This window comes from Brienomyrus brachyistius, unplaced genomic scaffold (assembly GCF_023856365.1).
Source record: "Brienomyrus brachyistius isolate T26 unplaced genomic scaffold, BBRACH_0.4 scaffold75, whole genome shotgun sequence".
NCBI lineage: Eukaryota > Metazoa > Chordata > Actinopteri > Osteoglossiformes > Mormyridae > Brienomyrus > Brienomyrus brachyistius.
Genome location: NW_026042350.1, coordinates 850,401 through 865,846, shown reverse-complemented (window position 1 = coordinate 865,846; position 15,446 = coordinate 850,401). Strand labels below are relative to the sequence as shown.

The 15,446-nt window shown below is 49.3% G+C and overlaps 1 protein-coding gene across 5 annotated transcripts; it reads right to left on the bottom strand.

The window, feature by feature from the left end:
* Positions 1 to 242: 242 nt before the first annotated feature.
* mpp3a (MAGUK p55 scaffold protein 3a) lies at positions 243 to 14,371 on the bottom strand. Of its 5 annotated transcripts, none has more exons than XM_049003207.1 (19): positions 14,173 to 14,371; positions 13,360 to 13,478; positions 13,126 to 13,203; positions 11,640 to 11,720; positions 11,304 to 11,441; positions 10,906 to 10,987; positions 10,276 to 10,361; positions 9,892 to 9,966; positions 9,594 to 9,790; positions 8,993 to 9,057; positions 8,314 to 8,340; positions 7,121 to 7,162; positions 5,807 to 5,872; positions 4,759 to 4,911; positions 4,135 to 4,215; positions 3,604 to 3,697; positions 2,972 to 3,080; positions 1,657 to 1,785; positions 243 to 1,575 (listed from the first exon to the last, which is right to left on the bottom strand). In XM_049003207.1, the coding sequence occupies exons 1-19, from the start codon at positions 14,207 to 14,209 to the stop codon at positions 1,396 to 1,398; spliced, it is 1,839 nt and encodes a 612-aa protein (XP_048859164.1). In that variant the 5' UTR covers positions 14,210 to 14,371; the 3' UTR covers positions 243 to 1,395. The 5 variants fall into 5 exon arrangements, with proteins under 5 accessions (XP_048859164.1, XP_048859165.1, XP_048859166.1 ...); XM_049003208.1 differs by having other exon boundaries at positions 8,314 to 8,337; XM_049003209.1 differs by lacking the exon at positions 5,807 to 5,872 and having other exon boundaries at positions 8,314 to 8,379.
* Between the last annotated feature and the right edge of the window lie 1,075 nt (positions 14,372 to 15,446).

Sequence of the window (15,446 nt, the reverse complement as noted above, 5' to 3'; positions counted from 1 at the left end):
GCAGGCACGCATCTTACAGCTGCCGCAACATGGTGTGGTACCTCGCCTGATCTGATAATGGTTGACCTTATACGGGCAACACTCCAGGAGCACGCCGTCATCTGAATCTCTGAATCTGAATGGCATCTAATGGTAACAACAGACTTGGAATGAAAGGTACAGCTAACCTATCACAGCTGGTGGAAACCTAAATGGGTAAATGAATCACACAAATACATACTAGCTTCACACATAATCACCCCAAGATTTCACCCAAAGTTTAATTGTATTTGAAATGCAAACAAACTGATATTTGCATTATCTTGATACTCGTGCAGCTATTATCGTCTATCTTGTTGAACTAGATTAACCTTCTTTTCTTCCCAAGTACAATAGGCCACGGTTTCACAATTAAGAGACCAGTATAAGACAACATACCGTAAACCGCATTCAAGGCATCTCATGTTATGTGATTTCTGTTTTGTAATTACATTGGATTACATTTTGTCATATATTTCAATGTCCACACATCGTTTTTTGCAGTGGAAGCCTTTGGATTTGTTCCTGCTGTCGGGTTCGCTCTGGAAAGCATTTCACAGCGCACCAAATTTCACACTGGCTCCCCTTGTGGCCATAAGGTGATGGAAAGACGTATGGAAGCACCGCGTGGTTAAAACAGTCTTTCTTAAATGTTCATGGGAACTTCAGAGACAGAGATGGCTGTCAGCTACCACTAAAGGTTATGGAAAATTTCCAAGGGTCGTTCAGCCTTCCATGTCAAATCAACATGGCATCTAGATCACCTTGTACTGGAACAGTGAGAGGAACGGCAGGAAGGGATGCAGTCCTGGTTCGAATCAGGGTCTTGTTGCGGTCAAAGGCAGCTTCCCGATTCCAGTTGAATAACAGCAGTCTAAATGCAGCTGACATTCCAGTTAATAAATAACTAAATTAAGAAAAAATATACCATGATGAACCTATAGGTCTCTTGTCCAAAAATTGAGTCCTAAAATCCAAACCTGCAGTTCCATGCTGTCCTGATTATTTATGTAGGAACCATAAGCAGGTTCAGGGTGACATTGTCTTTCAATGATGTCAACACTGGGGTCCTGCCCCTCCCCCGAAAAACTGATTTCTGTGGACCCAGAAGTGCTGCGACTTTTAGAGGATTTAAATGTGTAGAAGGCAAACCGAAGAATGTGTGGAGTGTCCGAGGTACCAAGATGAATTCTCTGTGATTCAGGCATGCCGTTCCCAACTTCCAGATCAGGGTTCGATTTTTAGCCGGTCCTTTCCACTGTAGGCGAAGATGAGTTCAATGAAAGGGGGGCAGGAAGGAAGAGGACAAAAGGCAGCTGTCACAGAAGGGTTCTGGAGAGGGTACCAGGGGCCAGAGGCCTGAAGCTGGGGGAGATGTTAAGGGCGCAACCAGATGACTGGCACCCAGGAGGGCTCCCTCTCCAGCCGCTCCAGGATTCCCCGCAGCTCTGCACACGCGCTGGCCATGTCCTCCTTGACCAGAACCCGGTCAACCCAGTGCCCATACTGCTGGTCCATCTGTGCTCCAGACTGCCGCATCTCCTCCAGGTCTTCATCCTGAGAAGGCGGAGACCACATTAGCGGATGCGACTGGAGTACAGTTTCATTAACCACTGAGCGTTTCCCTGGAAGTCTTACCGTGATGCGGTACTGCTCGCCCCCTGCTGGTGAGGTACCAGTAGTGTGATGTGGCTGGCTTTCTGGGATACGGGGCTTTACAAAGATCACATACGGCTTGAACTCCGCTGTGCGCAAGGTCTTCAAAGCCTATGGGTCAAAGAAAACAGAGAACTACCAATACAAGAAGTCTTTTCTGCTTTCGGTGCGACAATCACTGGGCTGCTTTCGTCGTATCAGTCTCTCCGATGGTTATTTGAAGTGAAACTCCCTACTGGCAAGATAGACATCATAAACTAAATTGTTTTTTCTTCCCTCTCAGAAGTAATAAAATAACTTTAGTAGCATACCATTAATCTATGACTAAGCTCAAATTATAAAATCATCGGGCTGACACATGACTTTAATTTTTGTCGGCATAATAAATGAATGATTAACGACCCAGAGGTCCAGTTGTAATACCAATCACCACCACTAGTTGGGGGGGGTGTGCAATCAGCACAGTTACAAATGCAATTAATTTGCATAGTTATGCCAGCAACTATGTCAATGAATAACATCTGGTGACTGTACCGTATGTCATTAAATGCTAATTTTATTGCTTGTCAGTTACACACTGGCGAAGAGAGAATCCATCATTCATCCATTATTCATCTCGCCGAATCCCCTGTTACTCGTCAGCCTCAGGACAGGAAAGAAATGGCGTGACTCATTATCGCAGCTGTTATTATGCTGGTAGAGAGAATGGTTAAATATCACAGGGCGGGAGTTAGTCTCCATGCTATTTACCCAATGAGGACGTCGCCCCAATGACACGAAGGTTCAGGAAAAGCAAAGGTGACAGGGCCGCGAGGTGAACAGCGGATAAACAGGAGAAAAGTCACGGGGATGTATTTCTGTTTAAAGGCCAGGAAGGTCTGAAACGTAGGAGAGGAGAAGAAGCTGTGGCAGAGACCAGCTCTGCTGTTTCCACTCCAATGCAGCTGGCTGGGCCCATTGGACTTAGCGCTGCTGATACCACCCGTCACCACCAAAGGCAGCAATGTGCAGTGACAGAACAGGGGGAGCAAATTAAGGCACGACAGATTAAAGACCCCCCATCTATACATGTACACGCATGCAACGCAGAGTGGGCCAACAGTTAATATTATGTCCTCATGTTTTAGCGCTGGCGATTAGCTTGTTTTTAAACAGGCAGAGTATCGGGCAACCTCATGGTGAACTGCAAAGGGAAGCTTCACATCTACGTGCGAGAGAGACGTCCGATGCCGCGAGCCTACGGCTGCAAACTCTGAATGGGGGGGTGGGGGTTGGTCGCTGTGTGCCAGACACTCACCTCCGGCTGTACGTCCGCGATACAGAGCTTATTCTTGGCCTGGACAGAGCGAATGGCCTCCAGGCTGGTTCCATAAAGGTTCTCCTTGTATTCTCCATACTCAATGAACCTGGACCGACATGATATCATTCAGCGAAGCTCAACCCGGCACCACCCAGCCAAACAGAGCACCCTGTGGTTTTATCAGGTGCCGAAGGTGTTCAGCACTGGCATTACCCCTGTCATAGGCGTGTCTACAGAGGCGGAACCACAGGGGACCCAGCCCCCTCTGAAAGCTGATTGGCCCCCAGAGTGTCCCCTTCTCTGTCACTCATTGACATGAAACGTATCATTGGTTAGTGATAAGGTTAGCCCCTCTCTGTGAATTAAGGCCTTTCTTGTGCTTCCCACCATTAAAAATCCTAGAATCACCCCAGTCTTTTCCTTACCCTTGCGGTATAAAGATACCATAAAGGTATAAAAAGACTGTCTTTACATGAATAACAGATAGTTGTTAGCCCCACTGATAGATCCTTCTTTGTAAAGATGGCCAATAAGTGCTGTAAATGTATAATTTTTTTCTGGTGCGTCTACAAACCACATTATCAAATCATACCAGGGGAAATTATAACATTTGGAAAATAGCAGCTTACTTGTTGTTTTGGACATCGGCATCAAACGCCTGTTTAGAAACAAAGTGGTATTCCACTCCATCCTTCTCGTGAGTCTTCTTGGGCCTGGTGGTGTCTGCAGAAGAGAAATGAAGTGTGGAGCTTTGGAATTTTGACCCAATTCATCGCAACAGCAGAAGGAGCATACTTAGTACACACAAAAACATGTTTATCAGAGTTTTACTTACAGAAAAATGTTCTGAGGGCAGAAGGAAAAATGATTGGTTCAGAGAGATAACCAATCAGATTGGGTCCAAGCATCTAGACCAGTCAGATGTCTTGGTCCTGCCTCCCCTAGTTGCTTGGATCCACCTCCTCTACAATCTGATTGGTTCTCTCTCTGAACCAATAATTTTTCCTTCTGCCCTAAGAACATTTTTCTGTAAGTGGAAAGCACAGGCTAACCCCACTGCCAGCTACATGGGCAGTTGTTATGGACCCTTGAGCGTCATCCATGGGTGGATGGTGTTTGATATGAAGGGGTAGGGAAGCATGGGGAGGGGTGGGACTCACGAGGAACTGCCACTCCGTAGCGATGGGGGTTTTCCGCTATCACCCTCTGCTTCAGCTCATTAATCCGTGCTCCCAAGGATCCTGTGGTGAGACAGGATAATGTATCAGGTGCAGCCCAGATCTTGGCAGAGCCCTGAGCAAAATCTGATTAATCTGGTTATCATTTGTCACGCTCATTCCGATTTTGACAGGCTGATCAGATGTGGAGCCCCCTGCTGGCCACTGGGCCTGGGGTGTTACAGCAGCAAGATCACCTTCAGGCCAGAGCTGTTTATTAACTAAGAGAGTTTAATGTGACATAAGAACAAACAGATTATTACCACTTATAAGATGGGTCTGGTGGCTGATTCGCCATAGATTTGTCATAGTCTGATTTTTTTTACTTAGGATCGAAGAATATGTGAGCTGGATAGATTAGTTAAATGTCCTTACTCTTTGGTTGCATTGAGCAGGAACATCGCTAATTTCTCACTAGCTAATCAGACGGATCAATTTAGAGCAATCTAGCTAATCACGGCCAATGATCTTGGGCAGAATGAGCGCCACCAATGAGAAATGTCAAGACGGTTATTTGTTACGTAGATTTAAGAGAAGGGTGAGGTTACGAGGCGACAGCAGCATTACCAATCATCACCACTAGACGGGGCCGTTGTTCACCAGGACGCTGCTGGTATCGTGTCACCTCCTCGTAGGTCAAGAATTCTGACTCGGGTGGAGTCTCGTCAGGAGTGTCCGGGCGCCCCTTGCGGCTGAGACGGAAACTCCTTCTCAGACCAGCTGATGTTTAAAGAGAGGCCCAGAAAATTGAATCTACACAATAAGTTGCACACAGGCAAAGTTATCCTGTCCGCTTCCTGCCTTCCACCTAGGTCTCATTATAAGGTCTCTAGGACATGGTAGAATACGTTATCTGGGAAGGTCAAAGGTCAATAATTACAAAGGTATCACTTTGCCTTGTGGGAGTTTCACTTACACAAAAATGTTCTGAGGGCAAAATGAAAAATGATTGGTTGAGAGAGATAACCAATCAAACTGTACAGCAGGCAGGTCTAATTAACTAGAGGAGGCAGGACCAAGACATCTGTCTGGTCTAGTTGCTTTAACCCACCTCCTCTATAATCTGATTGGTTACCTCTCTGAACCAATCGTTTTTCCTTCTATGTTTTTGTGTAACTAAAACTCAGATGAGCTAAAATTGCATGTGACTGTAAGTAAAGCAGATATAAAAACATATACCTTGCCAGAAATTGCACATCTAATTGCGTGTAGAAATTGCACATCTCACAGTATGTAATAATGAACAGTGACTGATATTAGTTGGACCAATGAGTTTAAGGCATCCAACACATACATCTTCACTTGCAGGGCTCACCACAGATATTACAGGACAATCAAAACTTTCTGAGTAATAATCCTCTGATAATGAACTAAACAACATTACTAGCAGTAAGATTGAGCTACTGTTGATGTGAGTACATCTGGAATCTTACTATCTATGAAAATAAACTGTGACCTCATTAGGTCCACTGGAAAACGGTTTCTAATACATTTATGTTCTTAGTATTTAAGGCATTTTTTTCCTCATGTTGATGCAAAATGTACAGGCAGAATATGGCACTTTAATAGTTAATGAAGGCGGGTTTCAGTGTACTGGAAGGAACTGGGACAGTACCTGTGTAAAACTCCCAGGAAAAGGCTTGGCCACAGGAGGGCGCAACAGGCTTACACTTAGGAGAAACTGTAACTAGTGTTAGACCATTTATACCAGTGTTTCCTAATCCGGTCCTCGGGGAGAGGGAGTCCTCGGGGACCCCCAGACAGTTCACATTTTTGCTTCCTCCAGCTCCCTAGCAAAAATGTGGACTGTCTGGGACGGAGCAAAAATAGGGACCAGCTGGGGGGGGGGGGGGGGGGGGGGGGTCCCCGAGGGCTGGGTTGGGAAACACCGATTTACACCACCTGGCTTTAATCCAAACGAGGAATCAAGCTGCAGGCGGCCGTGCGCAGCTCAAGGGGGCAGCCCATCCAAAGCAGGGGAGGAGGGGAGGGAGGCAGGGGGGGCAGAAGCCTGCAGACAGCATGAGCAAGGCGGCCCTGTGTGATATAAACATAGCTGGTAGGGGGCGCACTTAGGCTGCCCTGCCTGATGTGGTAGAGCGTGGGGAGGTTGGTGAAGGAGGAACCTACATGGCACATGGCAATTATGTCCCCCCCCAGCAGGGAAAATAAATTAGATTAGACGATAGGTGCTCGCCAGCGACACCTGGTGGCAGGTCTTCTCAAATCCAGCCTTGTTTATATCGACCTGTGTGTTTTTTTCAGATCAGCTATCAAATGGAGCTAAGTATGTTAGGGCAAGGAAGGCTTCAGACCAGGCAAGAAGGACAGTTTGCCCGGGAAAGGGTGCATGCATATTTTGGAATATAATCAGATATGGAAAAATTTAGGGATGGTTTTATTATCTTCATTTAGGAAAGTCATCACTGAGAAGTCATCACTGAGCATCGTTTAAAACAGATGCTGCGATCAATCATGGATTTTTTGACTATTATGGATTTTTGCAAGCTAGAAATTGTTTGGTTTAATCTGACTTCTGGTCGACTGAAAGAATCCTGATACAGATTTAAATCGAAGGATATGGAACTGGCTGCCATATTTAAAGAAAATTTGACTCTCGGGTTTATACACCCACTTTACATAATGAGCATAATTTTTAGTTGAATCAAAGACTGCACATCCCAAACCGTTACTTTTGCTGGTTAAGCTGAAGAACAACTATGTCAGGTGAGGATGCAAGTAGCAAAAGACTCCCCTGGGACATTTCCCTGTCCCTGTTTCACAGGACTGCTAGTGAGGCAGTTTTTCTTTCCATTCGTGCGATCCACGCAGCACCCCCTACTGGTTGGCTGGGAAACAGCAGGCGGCCACACGCGAGCGGTTAGCCTGCAGGCTAACGAGGAAGCAGAGAAGGCATGCGTTCTCTCACCTATGTAATGTCCATTGACATACCCCTCACAGTCCGAGTCCTCTGTAGGGAGGTAAGCAGGGAAAAGGGGGGGTGAGAGGAAGGTAGGAGAGGGGGGAGGAAACTGCAGGCAACAGAGCAAGGCGGGTGGTAAGGCGGGGACGTGAAAAAATGCTGGGGGCTACATCCTCCGTGGCAGACATGATAAACAAATTGTAACCTTCAAAGACGTTAAACACAAGTAGCCTTCTGCTAAAGGAGGCACCCTCTGTACACGTAGCACTTGGAAAAATTTCTAGATGAGATGATAAGCCACGGCAGTCAGACTTTCATATGGTCTCTGATTCTCCAGATATCGCGTGTCTTATTCTCCGTCGCCATCTTTCAGAGGATTTGGGCTTAAATTTTAGGCAAATTTTAGTCTTTACACATTTCGATTCCTCACAGAAACAGCAGGCCACCAATCATTCTGCATCGGCATCCTCGTGAAAATGTGAGATGTATAAAATCTGACAGATCGATTGAGGTGGGAGACCGGAGACGATGAAGATGGAGAGGGAGAGATGGAAAAAGCATGATAAGAGAAGACCACGGAGAGGTGGAATGGACATCAGAGAGTGGCTGTGGTGAAATGTAAACTCAGACACGACACGACACAACAATCCTGCTGGGAGGAGAGGAGAGATGAGGGGAGTGGAGGGGAGGCTTAGCAACCACGAGAATCTCTATTCTGCTCACGTAGCCCAACAGCTGGTTGGATTATTCTCAAGAGGACCCCACACCCCCACTCCCACTCCCACTCCCCAGGGGAAACAGGCGTGGCAGAGACAGGCCCTTCACGCTTAAATTACATGACACTTTACTTGTCTTTCCAGTGGGGAAAACGGGAATTAAAATATCACCAATGTAGGGTGTCGAGAAACGACGGCGCCCATGTTATTTTAAGCTACGCCGCGCCGCTCACCAGCTCCCGCCCCAAGCATGGAAACGTTGAGCATCCTCTGAGGATACGTACGTCCACACGCAGGCTAGGCGAGGTGGCTAAATTTCAAGCTAAATATGCCACGTGGTGAGCTGTCAGCGTGCTCAGAGAGGCCCACCAGGTCAAAACACCTGGCAGACTGAATTTCATAAGGGCGGTGGTGATGCGGGGGGCCGGGGGGGGCCGGGCTTCGGGTCTGGGATCCGACAGGCATTTTTCATCGCTCACCTACCTTTCTCACAGCCCTGGTCGTCTGCTGCTATGAGGGCAAAAGAGAGCACATGGTTGTAAAGGAGACCTGGACGTGGTGTTGTGGACACAAGGCTGCCCATCTAAGCAGAACCGGAGCCCCTTTCAGAACACCAGTGGCACTGCAGTTGGGGTGGGGGGGCATTCGGAACAATGAAAAGGGGCTGCATGCCTCTCAGATGTTTTTGTTTGTCTCCTTATACTCCTAAGCCGATTGGCCCCAGATTACCCGCAACGCTTATCGCACTTAGTATTGGACACTGCGCCCCCCCCTCAAATCAGCAGGGTGGTGGCCAGTCCATACCGCCAACTAGCCAAAATAGTATCAATGGCGATTACTCTAAGCGTGATGGGATTATAGAGCTGACAGGGGATATCTGATTATGGGACCCAGCAGAGCTATAGCTCCATGCCATGTAGTGACACAGATAAACAAGTTCCGTCTTATGGTAGCATTTCTCAGCCCAGGTTGCCAGCTCCCAACACACCTCTAGCAGGTGTTTTTCGATTGTTTGGCTTGTTCTTGACTGTTTATGTACTGGGAAGGAGCAAAAATGTGGACCGTCTGGGGGTCCCCAGGGACCGGGTTTAAAAACACTGCCTTATGTCCGTAAGGTCAGTCATTCCCAAACAGCTTCTGAAAGCACCGGTGTGTAACTTACAGAGTGGTAGTCCAGGGGACCGCAGATGGGGCATGGTGCCCATTTTAACCCTGTATGCCAGCCGTCTGAGAAGAGAGAGGGGGGGGGCACATGAGACACACACCACAGAATATTAGCAGGGAAGAGGTTACAGAAAAAGACTGTTTTCCTACAATGAACTGCGCACTGTAGTTATGTCTGACTCAGTGGATCTTGTTTTTCAGCTAAAGCAAAGAGCAAGGTTGACCCTGGGGGAAAGATACCATCAAACAACACTGACGACTGATTCAGACGACGTCTGTAGGGTTAGAGACATTGTAATTCATGGGTGTCCCTCAAGCCATCCAGAATAGGTCATTTTTTGATGCATGATAATGTGGATGGGGTCCTGGGCTGAGAACCTGGAGAGATGACCTTGTGTTGCAGGCACAGTGAGAGATATGTAGGGCTGGACATTGTTATGTACAGAAGACCACACCGTTACATGCTAATTAGCAAAAGTAATGGATCTTTCATTTCCATGGAGAGTTCAGCTCTTGATTCACCCTAATTAACCGCTCATTTAAGAGCGCATGCTGTCAAGCAGGTCTGATTGGCTAATCAGTGGGTGGGGCGGGCCTACCTCTCCTGGAAGCTCTTGGAGGGGATGAGGCCGGCCCGGAGGTTGCTGTCCCCCACCCTCTTGGCCTGCCACCAGGTGGGGTCATCCTGGCTCACCACCTGTAGGATGTCCCCGCGTTTGAAAGGCAGGCCTGCCTCCTGGCAGGGCGTGGCTTTGTCCTCCGAGGGGTTGTAGTCAAACAGAGCCCTCATGTACACCTGGGAGGGGGGGGGCATCCCAGCATGCCAAGGAAACAGTCAACTCAAACTCCAGTGTGCACGCATCCCATCCTCATTTTTCAGGCATGCGGCTCTCTCACCTTGCTTTCCTTCAGCCGGTCCTCCTCTTTCACGGCCGGGATTATTTTGAGAGTGATGGAACCCTGAGACTGGGACTAGAACACAAAGAGGAGTGGAAGAACTATTCACACAAGGATCCAGTCACGGTTCGCTGCCTCTGTACCCTGGAACTCCCACAATCCTCAGCACCTTCTGTGATTCTAAACAATAAAGAAAGTGTACTGGAAGGAACACTTCAATTCAATAAAGAAAGAAATTGCATAATTTTAGGATCCTATATAAAATTAATACTTCGGCCAAATGGGGTAAGACAGAATTGTGTGGTTGTGGTTCCCATAAGATGGAGCAATTAAAAGATAATAAACATGATATTCATAACAAAGCGAGGACTCTCAGCTCCATACCAGCAGATGGCTGATCTCATCGGGCCTTTTGTGTGCGATGCAGATGCCGTTCACTTCCCGGAGCTCGTCACCAACATGCACAAGACCTGAGCAGAGCAGAAGCGGGTGTAAGTATGGCGCCCAGGACCAGGACCCTCTAAGGTACATCTGAAAGTTGTTTCCAAAACCCAGGGCAGCCTCACGAGCTTTCAGCACCACCTCAGCCTGCAGCTACATCTAACCAGTTTCCAGGAGGAGCTGAGGAGATGAGGGCCCTGCGATTAAAGCCATCCATCAGGCTGCGTGAAATTGGACGATCACCGACCGCAGTGCACCAAGCCGAAAACGCCACATCAGCAGCACTGGGCTCACGGTCCCTGCAGCCGTTCCTAAATTCTTCTGCTCTGTGCAGCAGCAGAGCCACAAAGGGAGCGGCCCCGCTTCACCCGAAACAATGCCCCCACCTCTCTCTATCCGCTGGCCACTTTCCTTATTCTTCCATGGGCCCCCTTGTCCCACATTTCCAACCTGTCTTTATGCTCCATCTGTTTGCACAGAGCTGTGTGTGTCAACATCTCATGTAGTCTCTCTGTCGACATGAAACATCTCAGACTGTCATGGACCAGGCGGGGGGGGATTGGGACTACTCACCACTACGGTCAGCAGCCCCGCCCCTCATGATCCGGGCGACGACAACAGCCCCTGTGGTCTCATCTCGCCGGATGGTCGCCCCCTGCCAGGAACAAGAGTAATTACCGCTGAGATCAATAGAGATTATACTGCACTCTCCCTGCACAGGAAGGTCCATCTCAGCCTGTCCGATGTTCATTAGGTCCTACTCACTTGCTCCTTGGCCTTGTCGTGTCGTCTTATTTAACTGAAGTGCCTTGGTGCCTCAGTGCATTCCTTGATTAGCCATTACAGCTAGATGTTTAATTGAATATATAAGTCACACTTTAGCAGGATCTTATGTAAGTTCAGCAAGCGGCAACAAGATCTGCCCATTAAAGGCATCCTCTCCACACTGCCCCCCAGTGGAGACCCCTCACCAGCGGCTCCTTGTTCTTCACCAGACGCACGATCTTCACTGTCGCCTCCTCCAGCTCATCCTCCAGGTCGTCAGGCAGCGGCGGCAGCACAGGGTCAAAGTTCTTCTGTGCGACGGTGTCATGTGCAAAGAGGACCGCCTGGTGGGCGGGGAGGGGGGCAAGGGGGGAAACAACACAGACAGTCAGTCGGTGGGGGGGTCGGCAAGGACAGGTGCATCGAATCTGCGATAGAGTCCCATAATAGCTGTGATGATTATGGCCAACCAGGCTGATTCAGGCTGATGGGTAAGGAACCCTCACACAAAGAACTATGGCCTCCAGAAGCAATGCCTGTACCTTGAAGTGTGGTGACATCAGCAGGTGCAGGAGCTCTTTCTCGTTGCTGCTCATCGATTTGCTCTGCAGCTCCTCTGCCACCTGTCAATCAGAGCATCCCACATGACATACAGGCCTCCAGGGGGGGGCGCTGTTGAGCGTTTGACATGTGAAAGCCCAGCCCCTCTTGGCATCAAGCAAAGGGGAACGAATGCTGGAGGGAGACCCAAAGCCTGAGCTCTGGCCCCCACCTAAGGGTGTATGTTTGGTTTCAAAACCAGTAAGGACCAAATCAGACCCAAATGCCCCATCCTCACATGACCCGCCCATCCATACCCAAATCTATGGCTTTGCACCCATCCCACACCAGCAGGACAAAGAGAGACAGATGGATGTGGTTGATGAAGTTCTGAAGCTGTGAATGTCACCCAGCAGGACATGCAGCTACATTGCAGGAGCAATTTCATCGCTTATTAAAGGACTCCAATCCTCTCTCCTCCCCCCACCCAAATATCTACCCACCAGGGAACACTGTGCACCTTTTCAGTGGGGGGGTGGGGGGGGGGGGGGTAGAATTGCAAATGTAGGAAAAAGTAGGCACCTGGACACATACAGAGCGAGAGGGTGATGGGAGACTCCATTTTAACACCCCCTACGTGCAGTTTTGTTAGCAATATCACTGCAGCCACAGAAACTGCACCCCAGAAGATCCCTCAAGATTCTCCAGGGACTGAATCCTTTCCTTTCCTGTAGGGTCCGCTGTTAACTCTGAGTGCTGCTGAGTATCTGCATTTTCACCTCACCCTTACGGCAAAGGGAGCCAATTGATTGTATGTCTACTCACTGTCACACACTGAGGCATCAATAGCTGTCGGTGGAAGTGCTTCAGGTTACAGGGTGTGACCAGGCAGCTCTAAATGCCGGTGCCAGGAAAAAGCTGTGATGACCAAAATACATCCATCCAGCCATCGATCCCTCCATCCAGCCATCCAGCTGTCAATCTGTCCATCCATCCAACCATCAATACCCCATGCATCTAGACATTGGTCCTCCATTCAATCATCGATCCCCCCATCCAGTCATCAATCCTTCCATCCATCCACCAATCCCCCATCCCATACCTTCATACCTTCTTCCATCTAGTCAGCAATCCCCCACTGAACTAGCAACCCCCCCCCATTTATCCATCAATCATCAATCAATCCCTCTTCTGTCAACCAATCCTTATATCCATCAATCAATCAATCAATCCATCCATCCATTCAGCCATCGTCCCATTCACCTAGTCACCGGTCTCTCCTTCTTGCCATTCACCCCATCCATCACTCCCCAATCAAGTCACCGATACCCAACCAGACATCAATCCCTCCATCCAGGATAGGAGATGCATGGCCAACCAGCATAAAGAAAAACAAATACCAGCTTAACGCAAACAAGGCCCCTAAGTGAAAGACGCCGGAGCATCCGTCAGGGTATAAATCATACATGCCCACGTGGTCGTACTCACATCCTCCACAAGAGACGAGGCACTGTGCAGGACGGGGGCGGGACACTGGCACTCGTACAGACGCAGCCTCTCGTGGATCTGTGCCGAGACAGGAGGTGGGAAAAGGCGTGAGGTCCTTGTGGCACCGCTGAGGCTTCCGCCGCCCACACGCACGCCAAGTCGCATGGCCGACGGGCAAATCAGCTGTGTCTGTCTGCGTTGTTTGTGTTTCTGTGTAAGGGGAACCGCACGGACCTTCATCAGGTATCCCAGGCTCTTCTCGCTGAAGACGTCCTTCAGGAAGACCATGTCCTCCTTGTGGTTGGCGTCTGGACGCAGCTGGGAGGTCAGAAGGGCCAACGTTTCGTGTAGCCCTGAACGAGAGAGACACACACACACACACACACACAGACACACACACACAGAGACACACACACAGCCGCCTAAGAACCTGTTATGGGGACCAGAACTTTGCTGGGGTGTGACAGGAGTTTAATTAGTAAACTAGTCTGTACTGAAGGTCACAGTGTGGCTGTTAATTAAAAGCCCCAAGTTATTAACCTGAATCAGTAATCACTACTAATCACTAAATCACTACTAATCACTACTAATCACTAAGTCACTAAGCAAAATACTCCCTGGTGCTGAAAGAGGGCAGCAAGAAATGCCTTTTGCCAAAAGCAAAATAATCCATCCATCCATCCATCCATCCATCTTAAAGGTGAAGTCACAATTCATGCATCAGTGACAAAGAAACTTCTTCTAACTGCCTGTTTATTACGCATGGGGTACAAGACACCGGCCATCACAGGACACAATCACACTCTGTAGGAGATTCAGAGACATCAAACCGACTAACTTTGGGAACAGAACGGAGGAAACGTGGGGAAGACATGCAAACTGCCCGATCAGCACATGGTCAGAACATGACCAGGGTTAGAACTGAACCAGCCCCACGTGTGGTGGGGGGGTGGCTTTCTGCAGCACGACTCAGGGAGCTGCTTCACGCGGCTTTCCAGTACTGCACTGCAGCCTCCCCCCCCCCATCACGGGCTGCAGGGTGCTTACCTATGCCTGCTGTTAGGACGGGCATGGCTTCTCTCATGGGACACCCACGTGGGGAGACCTAGGTGTGAAAAGACATTCATGTGGGAGTCTGTCAGGCAGCCTGCGAGCTGCTCGCCGTCTCTTCCGTGACATCTCACTCTCCCACTCTCTCTCTCACTCTCTCTCTCTCCCACCTCTCCTTCTTTCACTTTCCCAGCTCACTCTTTTACCTTCCTTTCCCCGTCCTCTCTTCCCCACACACTCCCACCTCACTCTCTCACCCTTATACTTTCCCACGTCACCCTTCCTCCTCTCCTTCTCTCACGCCCCTCATTCTCCCTCCTCTCTCTCTCTATCTCTCTGTTTCTCGGCCCCACACTACCTGTGCTATCAGCCCAATTATGGCACCACGGCCCACCTGGAGGCCAGATGACAGCGTTCCCGCCAAGCGTGACACCCCCCCCCCACCCGTGCCTGCAGAGCCGAGTCGCAGATGGGGGGTGGGGGAGTCCTCTGCAGATGTAATTTATCACTGTGGCTCCCCCTCCTTTCGTTAGCTTTGGGAGATAAGGCAGGATTTCGCACATCCGCAAAGCCATGCAGTCAGGGAGAGAAAAAATAAGATAAAAATATAAGAAACTGGTAGAATCTCTAGCAATTCAGCTCCCAGCTGAACAGCGGCAGCCAGTCCACGGGCAGCTGTCCAGCACTGCGGAGACGATCCCAGGAACACAGGTCACAGTCGGCTGAGGGCTTTTGCTGGGCGGGTTAATCCCCACCTTCGGTCTCTCCTTTGGGTCAGTTAATCCCCAGCTTTGGGCTCTTTTGGGAGTGGGCTAATCCCCATCTTCAGGCTCTACTAGTGGTGGGTTAATCCCCAGTTTCGGTCTTTCCCTGGGGTTGGTTAATCCCCACCTTCGGTCTCTCCCTTGGGTCAGTTAATCCCCAGTTTTGGGCTCTTTTGGGAGTAGGCTAATCCCCAGCTTCGGTCTCTCCCTGGGGTGGGTTAATCCCCAGCTTCGGTCTCTCCCTGGGGTGGGTTAATCCCCATCTTCAGTCTCTCCCTGGGGTGGGTTAATCCCCAGCTTCGACCTCTCCCTGGGGTTGGTTAATCCCCATCTTCATGTTCTCTCTGGGGCAGGTTAATCCCAAATTTCAGGCTCTACCTGGGCCGGGTTAATCTCCAGCTTCAGGCTCTCTCTGCAATGAGTTAATCCCCAGTTTCGGTCTCTCACTGGGACAGATTAAACCCCATCTTCGGGTTAATCCCCAGCTTTGGGCTCTCACTGTGGTGG